Below are 18409 nucleotides of genomic sequence, written 5' to 3' on the forward strand. Positions count from 1 at the left end.
AAAGCACACTTGCTTCAATGTTGGAACAACTCCACCTATTTTTAGTTGCTTCACAGCATCTAAAAAGGCTTAGAATCCACTCCGTATAACAAACGTTTATTCAGAAACAGGTAATACATTATCTTCTCCAACCCCTAATGTTTCCACCCCTTCCCCCGTTATTATTTTTTTTAATAAACACAGGTGTTTGATGGGTAATCTAAAAAAGGAGAACAATAGCTGTTTTAGGTCCCCTCCCCTACAAACATCTGCTGTTTATGTGAAGCACCCTACCAATAATGGTGGTGTTGGCTTCCAAACCAAAGAGAGTACTCCAGAAAAATCAAGTCCTGCCAAGTCCTCAGTTATTTCCATGGCTAAAAGGGATACAGTGAGATAGAGGAATGGTCTGCACGAGCTAGATAGACCAAAGAATTAATACAGAACAAGAAAGCAAAAGAAACAGGGTTGACCAAGAAACAGAATCTGGACCTACAACAATTACAGAGTTCATTGCAGTTCAGCAGAGCTGAACAGAATGGATTAGGTTAGTCTCCTAGCTAGAAGGATCAAGTTCAAAGCCCAACCCGATTCTGGAAGTGGCTCTTGGCTTTCCTCTCTTACCATACAATCTGAACAAATACAAACGAATTGAGCTACTTGGAGTTCAAATACCCATGGCAAGAATGCTGTACTAACAAAGGAAGCATTGGAAGTGCCACCTACTGGCTTGTGGCTCCGCAGAGCAGCTCACTGGCCCGAAGTACATCCGTGCTGCTCTGCATGGGACCTGCTTAACACTCGGCTCCTACGTGTTCCCTACAGAGTGGTAACTGCTCTCCTCTCCCTGAATGCTTGAAGTGCAGCAATCATCCTCCAAATCTATGCATTTGAGCAGCATGTCCGCACAGCAGCCAAACATTGCTCAAATGAGCTCTCAGGCACAAGAAAAGACTGCTTCCAATGTATTAGTATCTATAAAAAGTCCCCAGAGCTCCTTCCTTTTTATAGGAAACTGGGTAAGTTAAAAAGTAAAAAAAAAAAAAAATAATGTCCCTGCATCAACAGGAGGACACAATACAGTCTAACGGGAGTGAAACACTTGGATTTCCTCTGACTCTAGATATGAGACTGGTTCTTATTTTTCAGTACAGATTTAAGAGAGCAACCGCGCCTGACCCTACAGGGCTAATACATTCACTGTACAAATGCCAGAGCCTTTCCCACCCGCCCACCTCTGCATTACCAGAGTTGAAGCATCCCTACCATAGCACAATGGGTGGTGCACTTGTGCATATGTCCTTTCTGCCTGATGCCTCTGTTGGCTGGTATACACAGCAGGAAGCTCAGTTTTTCACACTTCTTCTCAATGTCACAGCTGCTGAGCAGAAAAACATCCAACAGCCAGAATGCAGTACACCACTGAATGAATACAAATCAAAGATGCAAGATGGTGCTTCCTTTTATGGAGCCACACCTGACTTTGTAGCCAGCACAGCAATTTCAGAAACAATGTGGTGTTCTTGCCTGTTGATAATCAAAGGGATGCACCTTTTAGTTAAAGGTCAGTCAGAAGGAAAGAGAAGGAGATCACCACTCCTTCCCTCAAAGTCTATGTGCACTTTTAATGGCCACTAGGGGCTTTGGAGTAAAGGAGGGAGTTACATGGTATATGCTTGGTAATACATTACTGGTAGAAGGGGGAAGTTATTCTTTCGAGAAAAAAAAAATCATGGAAGAAAACTCCAACTATGAAAACAGAAAGTACACACACAAGAGGAAACACTATTGTACAATAAGGTAGCGATCATAGAAAACAAAAAATTTCAAGGCAGGCAAATGCAAATAACATCTGCACTCCTGCACTTTTCTCATTCTCCAACTTAAATGAGTTTTCCAGTCCACTGCTTGCTCCCCCTTCTCAGAGTTTAATTTTAAATTCTGTGGGCTGCACAGAGGCAGAGACCCCTGAGGATTTGAAGAGTGCCTTCAAGATAGTGTCAGGGTCCACTTCAGCTGGGGGATTTGAGGAGGCGCTTGCACTTGACCGACGTGGTTCCCCTTCCTTCTTCACTGAAGGGGTATCACTCAGTCGGCTGGAGGATTAAAAAAAAAGCAGTATTTAACCTCTCATTATGAGAAAAATTTAACACTATGTCTGCATTTACTGTTAACAGTGTTGTCCCCTTACCAATATTAAAGATAAAGGTTTTAAATATGCTTTCCTCACAAGAAAACTTAATCTCAGACTCATTTTAAACATCAGTGCTGAGAACACTGTGGAGTCAAGCTATATTGCACTCAGCTCAACACAGAGCACCACAGAGAGGAAGAAAAGGAAAATATTCATGGGACAATTTGCCAACAGTTTCCCTCCCCACCCTGCAGACTCTTCTCAAAACAGAACTTGCAAAGGTATTTGGTTCTTCCCCCCACCCAAACACAGGGTGGTCTTACAGTAATATAGGCTGGTCTGAGGTGATGACATTCCCATTCATATGAAGATTGCATTTCATTGGTTGACCTAAACAAAAGCACAATAAAAAAGTTCTATCAGCATTGTGGTAAGGTCCCAGAAATATCACACAACATTGCAAGCAATAGAGTTCCACGTGCTGGGAAAACATGAGAAAGAACAGCTGATACATTTTCTGTTGCAAAATCACAGCAACAGAATAGACACTGAAACACTCAGTACAATGTGAAGAATCACACTAATTAAGAAGTTACATGTAGGTATAAAATCCTTAGCAGAGACACAAGAGAATCTCCCATTCTCAGCTGTCTGATCATCTCACATTTGCAACATGTCACTTATCTAGAGAAAGGAAAAGCATCTATCTCCAGCTAAAAAGTAACAGTTAATTTTATTCTATAACAATATCGTAGGTGGATCCAGATTGAAAAAATGCACTGTTCAAAGTTTATGGACAAGCTGATACTAATTGTTTTACAAGTTCAATTCAAAATGTCTCTGACTACACCTTGAGACTTTTGCAAACATTAGTTTTACTTGTACAGTGCAAACGGCTATTCTGTAAACAGGTAAAGCCTTCATAAGAACTATCTAGCTCACAGCATTGGATTAGAAACAAAAGAAATTTGATCTGGAAGGTAGATCAGGAGACTCACTAGGACTCTGCCTCTAGCTGTGAGCATTCTCTTTCTAGGTAGACCTTTTTTTTTTCTTTTTAATTTCACTTACATGAACTGTGCATATATTCAGCTAGTTACACAGGAGCCTATTACACTGTCTAGCTCTTGAACTGATTTTCTAGCATTTTTTCTCTCTCGGTAGCATGACAGCATCTAAGATGCTTTTAAACTCTCCGCTGAGGAAGAAAAGTGGTCATTGATTTATCTATCCTAAATGCAACTCTGGCCTCAAACTTACCATCTAAGCACCTGTTGTTGTATTTCTTATATGCTGTGATAGCATCTTCTTTCTTCACAAATACTACCTCAGCCACTCCAGGGTGCACCAGCCGGGCTCGCTTCAGAGCACCACACACACAGAATAATTCCTGAGGGCAGAGAGTTAGTCAGGACCACGGTCACATCAAAGGTACCACTTCAACCAAAGACAGCTAGTGAGAAAGGCTTAGTTTCCTAACTGTATCACCCATACTGCTCAGTAAACAGACGGCAGAATTCTGATACTTGTCTGTGTTTGCTATGGTATGAGTGCTTGGCATTAGTAATAAGAGGTTGCACAAGCAGAAAAGTTCAGTACTCTATACCATTTGTCACAGGAAGACCAGGATCATTCTCAGCCTGCTGAGAAGGGAAGCACCCAGATAATTTGGATGGGGCATAAATTAAAGGAGAACACCAAGCATCATTTGACATGAACTCTAAGTGATCTCTGGTATCTCATTACACCCCAGAAATTGTATTTTGTCTCATCTTAAGCACACATTTTTTTAAAAAAAAGTGAACAAAACCCAAAACAATGAGGACCCCTCGAAGCTTTTGCAAGGAAAGCAAACCCACATCATACCACTCCTCATTTCATTCACCACAGATCAATTGATTTATCAAAAGAGGTAGGGTAAGGGAAGGAAGCATCATTCAGCAGTAAGCAACACTCACAACAATGTCTTCCTCTGTGACTCGAGGATGCAGATTGTTTACAGTCATCTTTGTGCCTTCCAAAGGACTGAATGCCAGCTGCCAACACAAACAAATGCATCACAAAAAAAGGTCAGAAATACTGCAGGCAAGACAGCACAGCAGAGAATGCATTAAAAAGAGTCACTAAAGGGATGTCTGGGAAAGTCTGTTCACACACAGAGGAAAGCCATGCAGCTAGTAATGGGAAGTATCAATGGTAACAAAAGCCCAGGTCACCTGATGGTGAAAAGGAGCCCCTTTCCGTGCTAATTTCTGAAGTAACTTTTTCATTCCCAAGTATAACACTAACTTAATCTGCATACATACATAGTACCCTCTGGTCATGCCCACACTTATGTGTCTCTGCTACACTCTATACCTGCCAACAAACCCCAGAATATGGCTCCAGCCCCTCAGGAGCATGCTGAACTCAACATGCCTGGAAACAGCTGGTGGGTTACCTGTACCCATGTCCTTGTTTCAGCTGGGATAGTTACTTTTTCTTCTTAGTAGCTAGAATAGTACTGTGTTTTAGATTCAACATGGGATTTGGTACGAGAAAAACGTTGATAATACACTGATGTTTTCAGTTGTTAAGAAACCAAGGACATTGCTGCTCCCCATGTCCTGCCCGCGTGCAGGTATACAAGAAGCTGGGAAGGAGCACAGCCAGAGCAGCAGACCCAAATTCACCAATGAAAAATTCTGTTTCATATAATGTCATGCTCAGTATACAGAGGAGGGTCAGCTGGGAAAGGCAGGGCTCTCGCTCACTTCCAGGATTGCAGTTTCAGGATCTTGGCTTCTCTAGGATTGGGCTGGGTATCGGTCAGCAGATGGTGAGAAATCGCATTGTGCATTATCCACTTGTACTTTCTACTGCTGTTATTATTGTTTTATTTTATTTCAATTATTAAACTGTTTTTATCTCAACCTATGAGTCTTCCTACCTTTACCCTTCCAATTTTCTCTCCCCACCTCCCAGGTAGGGGGAGGGCAAGTAAGCTGCTGTGTGGTGTTTGGCTACAACCACCCAACATTAGGTAGTTTGGCAAAGCAATTCCAAATAGGTTGTCTACAAATTGCCCAAGAGGTCTTGTGTGCACAGCAAGAAGCTGTATTTGGAAGAATCCTGTTTTTCTCATTGCTAACAAGAGCAGACAGAAAACAATATATTTAGTAGTGTTCAAACACTATTCCTAGGGTCATGGAAGCCACCAAGGAGCGTCCAAACAACTGCCACATCCCTCTTAACATTGATTCCTCCAGGACCAGGCACTCACATGCTAGAGAAAAGTTGAGAGAAGCAAGATGCACTATCTGAAAATTCCGAGAGTCTCAAACTCTGAAGAAAAGGGGTTTTATACAGGTTTCAAATTCTTGGGTCACGGGTTGCAGTTATTCAAATAAGCTTGATGGAATCCCAGAAATAATGGTGGAAGGCAGGCAGAAATGAGCTGCTCATGACCGATGAACAGCAAGTTTCAGAGACTTCTATGAAGGGCATCTCCCACTTCCTTGAGCTCACCTCAACAGGTGCCAGTTCTTTTGGAGGCTCCTCCTTTGTCACTAAGGTCCGGGACATGTTTGTCAATGCCTTCGTCCGCATAGGAGAGGGAGGTGCAGGTGGAGCTGTGTATGTGTCATTCTGGACCACTTTAGTCAGGGGAACAGTCTTGGACAGAGAGAATTTATTGCCACTCAGCCCAGTCTACAGGAAGAAAGAATAAAGTATCTCCAAGAGCTGTAGGCTACAAAAGCACTCTCTTCCAAGCACTAACAGCAGGAGAGTTATTACCAGCATGCACAAAGAACTTCATGCCCTTCCTGGTGTCAAAACCTCTACAATGCTGAAGACTTCCAGCTTTGAGACAAAAATAAACTAAAGTTTCTGGACACAGACATAAAAAGATATGTTTATTCCAAAAGAGCACTTCCCTCACTAACAAGCACTTTTTAATTTCATATTATTCTTAAATGAACTTTACCAGTGTTATATGAATTTGAAAAGCTCCTTTTATCCGAACATTTTCAAGTACTTTACAAAGTGTTCACAAGACTGCTCATTAACAGTAAGATTGACCTGCCCTAGTACAAACAGCAATGCTTCTTCAGAAACACCAAGCTACGGCACACAAAGACATGAAGTATAACCTTTTTAGTTGGAACTACCTGAGTTTTAAGCCAGACTAAAAATTGTGTGTGGTGGCTGCTGTGAACACTGGAGAGAACACATTTACTCCTGCAAAAAAACCCATAAGGCTATTTTTAATGATCACAAATAGCTAGGAGCTCTATTCTGAATACCCATAAGGGAAAAAAAAAAAAACAAACAAACAAACAAACAACAAAACCACAGGATCACTGCACTAGATTGTCTGTGTAATGGTGAAATCCCATGAATTAGCTTTTTCAGAACCACAGAATAATTTGGTTCAAACCTATCTCCAATTCCCATGTCTGAAACAGGGTTAACTTCAAAGATGCATCAGGTTGGCTCAGGGCTTTATCCAGTTAAACTCTGAATATCTGAGAATGGTGATTTCACAACTTCTGTGTCCCTGTGCCAGCTGCTGATCACCACCCTGGTAACTGCACAACTCCTCCCACCCCCAACTAGAATTTCTTTTGCTGCACCACATTTGCTGGTTCACCTTCTCCCTGCTCACTCCTGAAAAGAACCTGGGTTCTGCCTTTTCTGTGACCATGTATTGGACAGTGAGAGTGGACAGATCTCACTACAGTCTTCTCTTCTCAGCCTCAAGAAACCCTCTGCTCACACATCACACACTGCAGCCCTCTGACCACCCCACTGTACTGGTTCCAGTCTGTCACTGTCTGTCTTGTATCACAGAGCCCCAAAACAGGCACAGAAGTCCAGGTGCACTCTCAAAATGCTGAACAGATGGAAATAATTATCTTCCTTGATTTGCTGGCTACAGTATTACTAGCATACAATTTACAGTTGGCTGCCATTGCTGGAAGGATGTACTGCTAACTCATTCTTAGTGTATCACTCAGCAGGACCCTGAGGCTTCTTCCTACAAAGCTGCTTTCTAGCCAGTCAATTCTCAGCTTAAGTTAGAGGGCTATCCCATCCGAAGAGCAGGACCTCGCATTTATCTGTGCTGAAATTTCATTTTATCCAGAACATCAGTACACCCCAACAAGCTGCCAACTAAGATTCTGCATGGCAAGAGATTTCCTGCTTTTATGTCCAGTCTCTAGAAGCAGTAGACAGATTCCCTTGCTTGCTTGCTTAAACAATAATGAGATAGGTTCAAAGGACTTCCCCAACAAGAAGAAAGTCAAGAGCTAACATGCAGCAACCTGCCAGCAAGGGAGAAAGCACACATTCTTGCTGCAAAAGGCCTATAAAACCACTGTTAGCCTAAAAGGACTCTGTCCCCAAAATAACACTAGAAGCACCGGCACAAAGGGAAGGGTGGAGTAAAGAGCAAACATTTCAGGAGAAAGCATCATTTACATACTTTAAAAGAACATAAGCCCTGCAAAGCCACAGCCTGTGTGTCCACCCAATGTGAGCATGGCGTGGTGGGGACTGTTCAGGTAATCCCTTACCGCGTTGTGCAGGAAACTGTTTGTGGTGGTGATTTTCATCTGTTTGCTAGTAAGGGGAGAGACACTTTCATCATCATCTTCCATGTCGTACAGACCCTGAAGGGAAGCAAGGAATAATTTACAAGCAGGTAGATTTAATCTAGCCGTTTCCAAAGTAGTTAGTTTTCTCCTGTCTTCAGCCTTCTTTAGGTAATGAAGATGACTACACTGGACTTCACTCCTGTCCTTGCAGCCTGGGGACAAAGATGAAGGTATGCAAGCCCATTTCAAAACATCACTGTAAAAACTATCAAACTTCTTTACCAGAAAGGCCACAGGAAAGCTGTTTCCTTAGGTGTACTGACACCACATACAGATTTCTCTAATCCCTAGACCTCATCAGGACCAATGAAACCACATTAATGGAATAAAGCCTCAGTGTCCTACTTTTTATCACCCTGGTACCTTTAAAGTTGAAACCTGATTTTTTTTTTTTTAAATTAGTTTTTTTTTTTTTTTTTTTTTTAATTAAGCAGATGCCTGCCAAATACATCTGAACCAAGCATTCCTTTTGAATAGCCTGCTTCCCTCAGCACAGCACATATCCGTCTGGCACTAGAAAACACTGCACTAGGAGGTTTACTGAATGAATAATTAATTTCCTAGCTCAACTTAACACTCATAGCCCTGCCTTAAAACACTGAGGCGAACTCCTACACAAATATTTTTTCACATACTCTAAATAATGTTAAGAAAAAGGTCTATACACATATGGCACTGCCCAGAACATAAGAAGTCACAATTCAAAACAGCTTTCCATTAATTCAATAGAAAGATAAATAAAAATGGAGGGATTAGCAATGATAGCTTGCAAAATAAGTGGGCTTTCATAGTCAGCAAGATTCTGGTTTACAAACAGGAAAGTTCTTCTAGTCACAGAAATGCTATGAAAGAAAAAACCAAAAGGGTTAGTAGAACAGAGCAGAATTGCAAAAAGAACTGGGAAAAATGCTGGCCACCAGAACAACGGACTTGAATTTGAGACAAATGAAATGGATTCAAGGCTTATAGTGATGAGGTCGGAAAAATGAAGACACTTCCTTAAGTGACAGCATCTGGGATAGGTGAGGGCAGCAGGTCAGTTTAGAGGTAATATACACAAATGGCTAAAGTTACCATAATCGAGGCCAAAAAAACCCCTGGACATGATATTGTGAATGTCAGTTTTTCAGTATTTCATGTAATACTTTATGTATACACACACACACTAAGTAATAAAAACATGTAATTCCTGTCTGAAAGCACCGAAGGTGGTAAGGTGGCTGAATGGCTGGGGGCCCCGACAAAGGTCTTTAAAACTGATCCCAGAACTGGTAACACAAGTTCTAGGGTCTTCCTCAAATTCTGCTTGATAAAGGATATGGCAACTCTGAAAGTAAATCAGAATACCAGTTAACAGGATTCACTATCAGGTTTCCAGAAGGGACCCACAGCTGCGATCTCACAGCAAAGTTATACCCTCTCCCACCTCACTGCAGAACATTTGACCATGTACAATCCTAATAATTCTCTGAAGAAGTTGGTGGAATAGTGAATCAAAACAACTTGATCTGATACGGTGTCAGTGAGAAATTTACAGAAAGACATCAGAACTAGAAAAAAATACATTAGCACATACAGATAAAAACTGGGAATACCTACTTCACATTAATTTAACACACAAGGAACTGAGATCAATTAGACTAAATTAAAACCTTGATTACCATGAAATTATCTTAACCATTCAAGAAGAGGGAGCCAAGGTGTTGGAGAACCTCCAAACACTTTCCTTCCTTTCTTAGAGTTTTCTTTGCGCTTGTCAATGTTTATAGACACCTTCCTTCTCCCCCAAAAAAGTAATAAAAAAGAGCATAGAGCAGGCACACACCTGTTTGTGTGGATGATTGTTCACCACATTGATCCTCATTCCTGCTGGGTGAGAATGTCCAGGAACTGGAGCCTTCTGCTACAGTTAGAAAGAACCAAGGCATTAAACACTACAGACTACCAGATCTCCATTTCAGAAGATCAGAGCTGTTAGTTGATACCCTGAGACCACCTAACAAAACTCACTTTCCTGCTCTTGAAACGTATTACCACAATATGCTGTTAGATAACGTCTGTTTCCTGTTATATGTTCAATATGAGATAGCTTTACTTAATCAAATGAATTAAAACCTAAGGCTACGCAGAGAAACTGATTCAAATTACTTGAGTTTTAGCCCAAGATTAGTGGGAAGGGGACTTAACTCCAGCCTTACTAAATCTACACTTCTGCCCATATGAAACCATGGATGAGGTAATCGGTAAGTAAGCTTCTCTCTCACGCTACAGGGAACCAGATACTCAATTCCATCAAACACAACACACTAGGACATAGCACAGTTTAGTTCAGTTCCATTTCAAAGGAGAAGTATGTACTGTCCCTTTGCACTAGAGCTGGAGTAAGCTGTAGTGCGATAAAATGATGCACAGGGTAAGGTAGCTGACCTGCAGTCTGTTGTCCTGTGAAACAGGGAAACCACAACAGAAGCAGCCAGGCAATGCAGCTGTACTAATAGACAACTGAACTCAAGCAGAAACTGCTTCCAAAATGTCCTTTTGTTTTTTGAGAAAGCAGGAAGCTGTCCATTACAGAAAATAGTAAGTCTTATAAAAATACTCCATACAGGCAGCAAAATCTTCAGATTTGCATTTTCTCTAGACTGTAACTTACACCACAGCACCCTCATGTTTCAATTTGCTAATTAATCAATCAATCAGAAACAAGGGTATCTGTCCCACAAACACCAACATAGCTATTGAAATTCTGTGGTTTCCAAAGACTTTTTTTCCTTCCTTTATGAAAAACAAGACCACAGTACAGGACGTTAGAGCTGTGTGCTGCATCTCAGATCAAAATACTTCAGTTTGATTCTGCTCCCACATTTGGAAGGAGAGGAGGGCCATGGGCAAATTTGGAATTTTGGTACAAATCTTTAAAAATTTATTAGATAATTGCTCAGGTGTATGGCTTTGTCTACAGTCTTAATCACTGTTATGTTCTGCAATACTTTTTCTTGCATTATGTTGTCTAACAAACAGAAAGTACTACAGGTCAAACCAAGTCAAAAAAAAAAATCACGTCAGAGCAAACTGCTGTTGTACCACATCTCCAGAAACTATCTTAACTCCTAGAAACTTTGTAGAAAATGTTCAACTCCTTATGGCTGATTTGGTGATTTGGCTTAGAAGGACAGCATGAGTACTAATTAAAGACTACTGAACAGATTGCTCTATTGCTCTGCCATTAGCCCTTCTTACTGCCACAAGAGTCCTTTCTCTTTCTGAGGTCAGCCTGGCAGTAAAGCTGCCGAGTAATGGGAAATTTCCTAGGCTAATTTACAGAAGAAATATGTTTGATACTCTTGAGCAAAACCTACAGCTGAACAGAAGGCAGACTCATCTAGGCTTTCAAATTGATGAGAACAGAGATTTTCTTGGGTATGTGCAAGCACAGTTATCTTTGTGAGGAGGAAAATGAAAGAGGTAGGCTAGGAACTTTAGTTACATCCTTGCAGATGTGAGGAACAAAACCACGCCTCAAAAAACAATCCCAACAGTCTGGAAGCTTCTCTTCTGACTCTACCCACTGTACCAAACACACACATAGTTCAACAGTAGTTTGCTAAGAATTAAGTTACTGCGCACACAGCAAAGTGAAATTAGAATATTGTCAAAAGAAATCAGCATATTAGTGTGATCAACTGATTATAATGCAGTTGAAATAAATCGAGTCTCAGCAGGAATGCATCAAGTAATCAAGCAACTCCCTGGAAGCCAGGGCTTTCCTGAAAACCAGACAAGTAGAAATAGAGAAACTGTAGAAAAGCTCATTGAATTTTAGATCACCTTAGATACAAACACAGCTCTATATTCTAAACTGTTATCCCACCAGTAAGATAAACCAGTTATCTAGACAGGACAATCCACCACATCAGACTTGCAAAGAAGGGTGGTACAAGAATGACAAAAAAATGCATACATTTTCGTTGTACTTAGGTGAGAAAAAGACTATGTAACCATTCAAGACAACTACTTTAATGCTGACAGGAACACTGCTTTAGTCTTTATTGGGCCCAAAGTTAAAAAGAAAATTTAAATGAAAGCTGGGATTCTACAAAAAGCCCCAGCAGCTGCAAGGACCCCCAGAAGGCTCCGAATCCTGCCCTACAGGCTGGACTGAACTGTATCGCCATCGCTTCTACTGTAAACATGAATATATTAATGTATTATCATCCTATTGGACTGCTGTAGGGTAACTGAGGTACTCAGAGGTGGCTTGCTTGACCTACTTGGATAGTTTTCGTGATTTTCACAGCTGGATTTACTGTCCCCATAGTTGGGCTGATAGCTGGAGCACTCCTTTTTAAGCTGATCTTCTCTCTGGCATCCACCACTTTGGTCACCTTTTCAGCAGCAACACTTTGCTGCTTACGGGAATTCAACATCTCTCGAGCATCCTGCACCTTCCCTTTGATTTTGAACCGAGCATCCTTTTGAACCAGTTTTTCACGGGCATCTTTAACCCCCAGTTTGTGTCGGGCATCAGTGAGTCCTATCTTCTGTCGGGCATCAAATGTCCTCTGGAAGCTGACAGCTGGTGATGATCTACTTAGAAGATTTTGCTGGATCCCAATGCGAGATCTTACACCTCCAAACACTGGTCTTGTGTTAAGCCTGGGGGGGAAGAAAAAAAAAAAAGGCAAAACAAAACAGAAAAGAAAGTCTGAGACATTATAAGATGTGATACAGTAGCAGTAAAAGTATTTGTGTTGTGGAAAACAAAAGCTCATTATTGCTGCACAGAAATCCACTTGGGTTAGATGTCCAAATGCAATAGTAGAGCACCTAATTATGACTCACCCATTATGGTTGCAAGCAAAAGACAGACTTGTTAGAGGAAGAAAAAATGAACATCAATTTAATTCAAGCACCACCACCACTTAACAGACAGAGTAGGACAGTGAGAAGCATTACCTCACCTTAAAAATGCCTTCCCCCCACCTCTCCCTTCTTCCTGGGCTCAGCTCTGCTCCCTATTTCTCTACCTCCTCCACTCAGCAGTGCAGGGGGCACGGAATGGAGGTTTCGGTCAGTCCCACAGCTACTCCCTCTTCAGGGGGAGGACTTGTCACAAAAATCAGGAATGAAAACTCCTTAATGCTGGGCTTAGCATCAATGAGCAGGCACTACTTTATTCAGCTGGGGGACATGAGGGAATCATTCCACCTAACATGTCCACTGTACATTACAATAGCCAAAGCTTATATCACTCTTACATACATATTAATCAAATTTCCTAAAACTCATTATCATACTTACAAAATTATTACACATGTGGTTTTAGTCTCTGAGGGGCTTCCCCAGGGGTCACTGGTGGACTCTAGCGGTCTTTGGAGAGGAGCCTTTCTTGAAACTTTGTCTACACTTTTGAATTGGCCCTTCTTTGGTTTGTGTCTGCACTTTCTTATCACCTGCCTAGCTTCAGCTAGTTCATTATTTTTCAGAGGGCCTTAATCTTCAAGGACAAGGTCTTCTGATTAGCAGTCTCCCAGTTTATGCTTGGACCCTCTCTGTTTATGCATTTCCCAGGAGGTGGTTATCACACTTGCCTAGCTCAAGGACCTCATGCAATGGACAACATGTTGCAGGTGTTCAACTGACTGCTTAAGTTCTTACGCTACCCTAAAAAATTTTTTTTCTTCATCCGTTTTCCAACAGACTCCTTGCATTCTTCCCCTGCTCCAGCATGGAATCCCTCTCATAGGAAACAGTCCTCCACAAACTTTCTCCAATGTGAGTCCCTCCCATAGGCCACAGCATTTCCCGAGCTGTTTCGGTTTGGGCCACTCCCACATGTTGCAGTCCTATCACCAAACTACAACAGTGAGGGCTGCTTCTTCCCACAGAGTCCTGGCCTTCTTTGGGTGCAGTCATCTGCTTTGGCTTGCGGTCCTCCATGGTCTGCAGGTGGGTGTCTGCTCCAGCACATCTCCCCCACTTCCTCCTCCTTTTTCCATCCACCTCAGTGTTTGCATCGGTGTCCTCCCAACTCCAACTCCCAGGTTCCCCTTCTTAAATACGTATCACAGAGGCACAGCCACCATCACTAATTGGCTTGGCCTTGGCACAGAGATGGGTCCGACTTAGAGCTGGGGGGAGTTTTGAAAAGCTTCTCACAGGGGGCCACCACTGTAGCCTCCTCCCCCTCTACACATACAAACCCAGCACACTACATAAACAGCTAGCGAACTGATTTCCAAAAATCTATCCTTAAGCTCACATTTACAAACTTAAGTAGAAGGTCCAACTTCAGCTGTGCAACTGTACATACTACATTTAAACAAAATTCATCAACAAAAGAGGGACAGAAACAGACCTTCTAGTTTTAAGACTGAGCAGGTCTGCTAAAGCATCTTCTGTAATACAGTAATACGTCCTGATACAAAGGAAATCTAGGACTGTATGTGATTTCAAGAATTCTGGACAGCAAGTTCAGATCTGTGGGAGTAGAGAGGCTTGGATTTTAGCATGTACAAACACCAATCTCAGTTCAAAGCCACCAGTTTCAAAGTTGATTAACTTCCAGCACGAATATTTATCAGACAATTTACTTTTTAACATCACTGCCTATTCTTTTATTTACTAACAGAATGGCCTTCACTTGAAGCACATCATCATCACAAATACTGAGCACAGAAAGATAACAGCTCACAGAAAGGACAGCATTTGTACTTGTACACAAGTATTACTAAGAAGCAGCCTGTTATGCAGTGAAAGCTGAAACTAGACTCTTCCAAGTCTAATTCACTTTTCAGAATCTCCCCTAAAAGAAAACATCTTGTCTAATTTTTTAATACACTTCCTCCTTTAAGTATTTTTAAGGTGTTTTTTTTTTTTTGCCATTGGGTTTCTTTCTTAAAAAGACATCAAAGTTGTAAGAATAATTTTAAAGTTAAGATACCGAAAAAGTATTCTTGTTGTTGGCTTTCAGAAATTCAAAATAAGTGACAGAGGGCCACAGTGTTCATCTGCTTTCTGAAATGTATTGTTCAGTATTATAAAGTAGATATCTACAACGTGTTGTAATATTCAAAAGGCTAATGTCACAAATTCAAATGCTGATGTAGTTTGAATTCTTTATACAGCTTTATTTCCTGATCTAACCCTCCAATCTTAACATTATTTAGTCATGTATTTTCAGTGGAGAGTTCTATAGAAAAAACCCAAACAAACCACAAGATGAAAGACTGAGCCTCCACTTCTCTCTTTCATTCTTGTGTCCAGACAACTGGAAAGCTAGGATTGGCATCTCATTTTGTTACCTAGCTAAGAGTTCTATTGCTGCTCTCTCATACAGACAAAGCACATTAGCTAGAAGAAACAGGAGTATTGGTAAGACCATTTATATCCAGAAGAATACAGAAGACTAACAGTACCCATAAAGCAACTGCCACAGTACAACACTTCCCTTGCAATTTTAAAAAGCATTAATTTAGCTATGTTGAAAGCGTTCAGTTAGAGCCCTGCAGAAGGGCTTGATGAGTGGTTCTTTTTAATGTGCACAAAAGAGGTCAAAATAAAACCAGAAATACATGCATCAGCATTTAAGCCAGAATTCTTAAAGCTGTTAATGACATGAACTAATGAAATCAGTCAGGAAACTGTGCTGAAGATTACACCTTCTCCAAAGACTTGTGTTTATCCTAATAAGCAACTCTCTTCCATGCAGAATTGCTTACCCAATAACAGTATTAACTGTTTAGACATTTTGTGCCACAGCACCTGAAATAGAAGGGAATCTCAAACATCTAATTCACTTTCCAGAACATCAAGTTCCAGCTTGAATATTTGGTGGATTAGTACACTTTATAGGTGAAGATTTTTCTGTTACTTCATCTATACTACTGAACAGTATGGATATAATGCTTTAGGTTTATTCAGTTTACCCAGCCCTCATAAAGTCAAGTTAGCTACCTCAGAAATCTTATAGAGTGAGTTAAACATGCCAAAAGAGAAGTGCAAGGCACAAAAATTCTTACAGTGCTGCAGAGGGATTATTGTTCAGCATATAAAAGCAGGAAGAATTCCTGGAAGAAGTAAGAGTTAAGGAGGGATTTGAAAAAGGAGAAAGGAGGTGCTTGGCATATTAAGCAGCATAACACTGTTCCAAGTATGCAGAATAGCCTGAATGAAAGAGCAAAGCCAAGGCCTTGTCTAGACTAGGATTTAAATATGCGTTTGAATGTTTTGGTAGTATACATTAGTGGGTAACTTCCAAAACACTACTCTAAACAATTAAGTGTAGACATTCAGAGTTAAAATCTAAGATTTCACCATGACCATTAAATTTTTTAAAAAGCCTACAAAACAAACAAAAAAAAAAAAAAAAAAAAGAGGAGGACACTTAGTTAACACAGATGGGAGAAATCCATGGACAAGATCTTCAGAAGCATCAGGAGACTACGGCAAAAGGGAAGATGAAGAGCTACCAAAGGAGAAGCCAGGTAAGAACTGCCAACAGCTGCACTACACTAAATGGCCCAGCCTACACCGGAGACATCTGCCGCACAAAGGAGGAGAAAAAAAAAAAAAAAAATCCAATCTTGTAGCCAATATGTAACGCACTCCACATCCACACAAGCACTTCAAACAGTCTGTCGGAACACCGTACGCTACACAGACTAGAGTTTCCAAGGGCCAGGCAGCAATTTTGACGAAGCCGCTGCAGCCCGCTCCCCATCGGCCTGGTTACGGTCCCGGCTCCCGGTGGCACAACCGCCCTCCCCCCGCCCACCGGGTATCCCACAGTGCACAGCGCCGCCCAGCACCCAGCCGCGGAGGGGGCACCGGGCACCCCCGGGGCACTGAGTGACTTGAGAGCGGCAGCGCAGCAGCACCTCCCGCTGCAGACACAGGGGCTGCCCGAGGGGGCGGGGGGGGGGAGCGGGCTTGGGGCCGAGGCGCTGCTGATCCCGGCTTGGGGAGCACCGCTGGGTTAATCGGCGGGGAGAAGCAGGGGGAAACGGCAGGTCGGAGGCACTAGGGAAGCGGCGGGCTGTGGCGGGGATGTCGGGAGAAAGGAGGAAGGGCCCGAGCCGGGGCCGCAGCCCGCGGAGCAGCGCCAGGCACAGGGTGGTGAAGTGGGTGTGTGTGTGGGGGGGGGGGGGGGGGGGAAACACGGACACACAGACAGACAGACCCCCGCCCCAGCCCTGAGCGACGGCCACCACCGCCAATCCGCACCAAAAGCACGGCCCCGCAGACCGACGCCTAAGCCAATGGGAAGGCGAGAGCGGGGGATCGGGTCGGGCCGCGCCGAGGCAGGCTGCGGCTCGCCGCCTCCCGAGCGGAACGACCAGCAGAGAGAACCGAGGAACCAGCGGAGGCCGCCGGGCGCGGGGCGCTGCCCGCCCGGCCGCTTACCTCCCTTTCACCGTCACACCGCGTTTCCGTATGAGCTCGTCCAGAGAGAGATCCGCCATCTTGTCGCGGGGCCCAACGATAAAACGCAGGGAGCGAGACCCGGACATGACATCATACCGCTTCCGCTCCTCGCCCCGCCTCCAGAAGGGCGGCAGGCCCCGCCCGAGCGGGCGACGCGAGGGGAGGGGGGGGTGGTCAGGGAGGGTGTCCCACAACCCCCAGCGGCGCCGGGACCGCTCATTTACATACGGTCCCCGTCACATCCCGTCCCGGTTCGGCCGGCGAGACCGGTTACGCGGCGCAAAAGGGACGAGAGACCGGAGCAAGATGGTTAGGGCAACGGGAGCGTAGCTTGTACGGGGCAGGGCGGCACGGGGAGCCCCTCGCCATGACCTGCAGAGCTAACGCCTAGGGTTCTCCCAGCGGGGTGGGGAAAGGTGGGTTATGCCTTAAACTTATGAGTAAGGAAAATAACGACCCGGGGTGACGCCCGGGTCCTCACTGCGAATGTGAGAGGAATTTTTGCGCGGGTACAGGTCGTCCCCGGGTGGCCCGCTTACTTCGCGGGATGCCCGGGTGCCGTGATCTGCCCGACCCTCAGTGCCGTCCGTTCCAACGACAGAACCGGCCCCGGGGCTGAGCGCGGCCGCGCCCGGGGCCCATCGCCCCTGCGGGGCCTTGGCACCGCCCTGCGGCGGCGCGGAGCGCCTCGCCCCTTACCGCCTCGCCCCTTACCCCCCCGCCCCCGGCGTTTTACCTGTTATAACGAAGGTCCTGGTCAAACCGCTTTAAAGAAAAAAAAAAAAAAGAAATCAAACGCAAAAATAAAAATCTTTAATGTCTTCCCCTCCCGCCGCGTGCTCTGTCCAGTTTATGTGTAACTCTGTCTTGTATGAGCTGGCTGAAGGGTCTTCACGAGGCTTAGAAATACATCACCAAAACCCTCCTAACATTCCAGGTGTCTGCAGGAAGCGATTCCATTTTTTATGCTTTCGTGGGAGGAATCGCACCATTTAAAACCAGACTTAATGAAACAAAAAGCAGTGAAAGGGAAAAGCCACCTTGTGCAGGCCTGGGCGGAGGTGAGCTCCGGCGCTGCCTCCTGCCCTGTCCTGACTCACCGGATGGTTGTGACATTTGTACCTGCAGGATGGTGGCTCCAGGTTTCACCGGGGCCCCCCCTCAAAACGCCCTTTGCGGCACAGCGCACCCCCTGGTCCCTGCGGCGCGGGGTTCCTTCCCGTCGCGG

The 18409-nt window shown here is 43.7% G+C and overlaps 1 protein-coding gene and 1 non-coding gene across 3 annotated transcripts; one reads left to right on the forward strand and one right to left on the reverse strand.

Moving 5' to 3' along the window:
- Positions 1-80: 80 nt before the first annotated feature.
- POLDIP3 (DNA polymerase delta interacting protein 3) lies at positions 81-17292 on the reverse strand. Of its 2 annotated transcripts, none has more exons than XM_042792129.1 (9): positions 17161-17292; positions 12027-12411; positions 9581-9655; positions 7675-7770; positions 5621-5803; positions 4072-4149; positions 3374-3503; positions 2437-2503; positions 81-2075 (listed from the first exon to the last, which is right to left on the reverse strand). In XM_042792129.1, the coding sequence occupies exons 1-9, from the start codon at positions 17265-17267 to the stop codon at positions 1901-1903; spliced, it is 1296 nt and encodes a 431-aa protein (XP_042648063.1). In that variant the 5' UTR covers positions 17268-17292; the 3' UTR covers positions 81-1900. The 2 variants fall into 2 exon arrangements, with proteins under 2 accessions (XP_042648063.1, XP_042648062.1); XM_042792128.1 differs by having other exon boundaries at positions 9581-9658.
- Positions 17293-17604: 312 nt separating this feature from the next.
- LOC116965125 lies at positions 17605-17753 on the forward strand. Its single transcript, XR_004409169.2, has one exon. It is a non-coding gene; the product is annotated as a U12 minor spliceosomal RNA (small nuclear RNA).
- Positions 17754-18409: the final 656 nt, after the last annotated feature.

This window comes from Tyto alba, unplaced genomic scaffold (genome assembly GCF_018691265.1).
Source record: "Tyto alba isolate M040663 unplaced genomic scaffold, T.alba_DEE_v4.0 Super-Scaffold_2, whole genome shotgun sequence".
NCBI classification, from domain to species: Eukaryota; Metazoa; Chordata; class Aves; order Strigiformes; family Tytonidae; genus Tyto; species Tyto alba.

Excerpts from the sequence above, each read along its gene's own strand:
- POLDIP3 (XM_042792128.1), bottom strand. The coding sequence starts at position 17,267 with ATGTCCGGGTCTCGCTCCCTGCGTTTTATCGTTGGGCCCCGCGACAAG. Across the intron at positions 12,412-17,160 it reads GGTGTGACGGTGAAAGGGAG|GCTTAACACAAGACCAGTGT; the intron begins GTAAGCGGCCGG and ends CTTCCCCCCCAG. Across the intron at positions 5,804-7,674 it reads ACAGTTTCCTGCACAACGCG|ACTGGGCTGAGTGGCAATAA; the intron begins GTAAGGGATTAC and ends TTCTTCCTGTAG.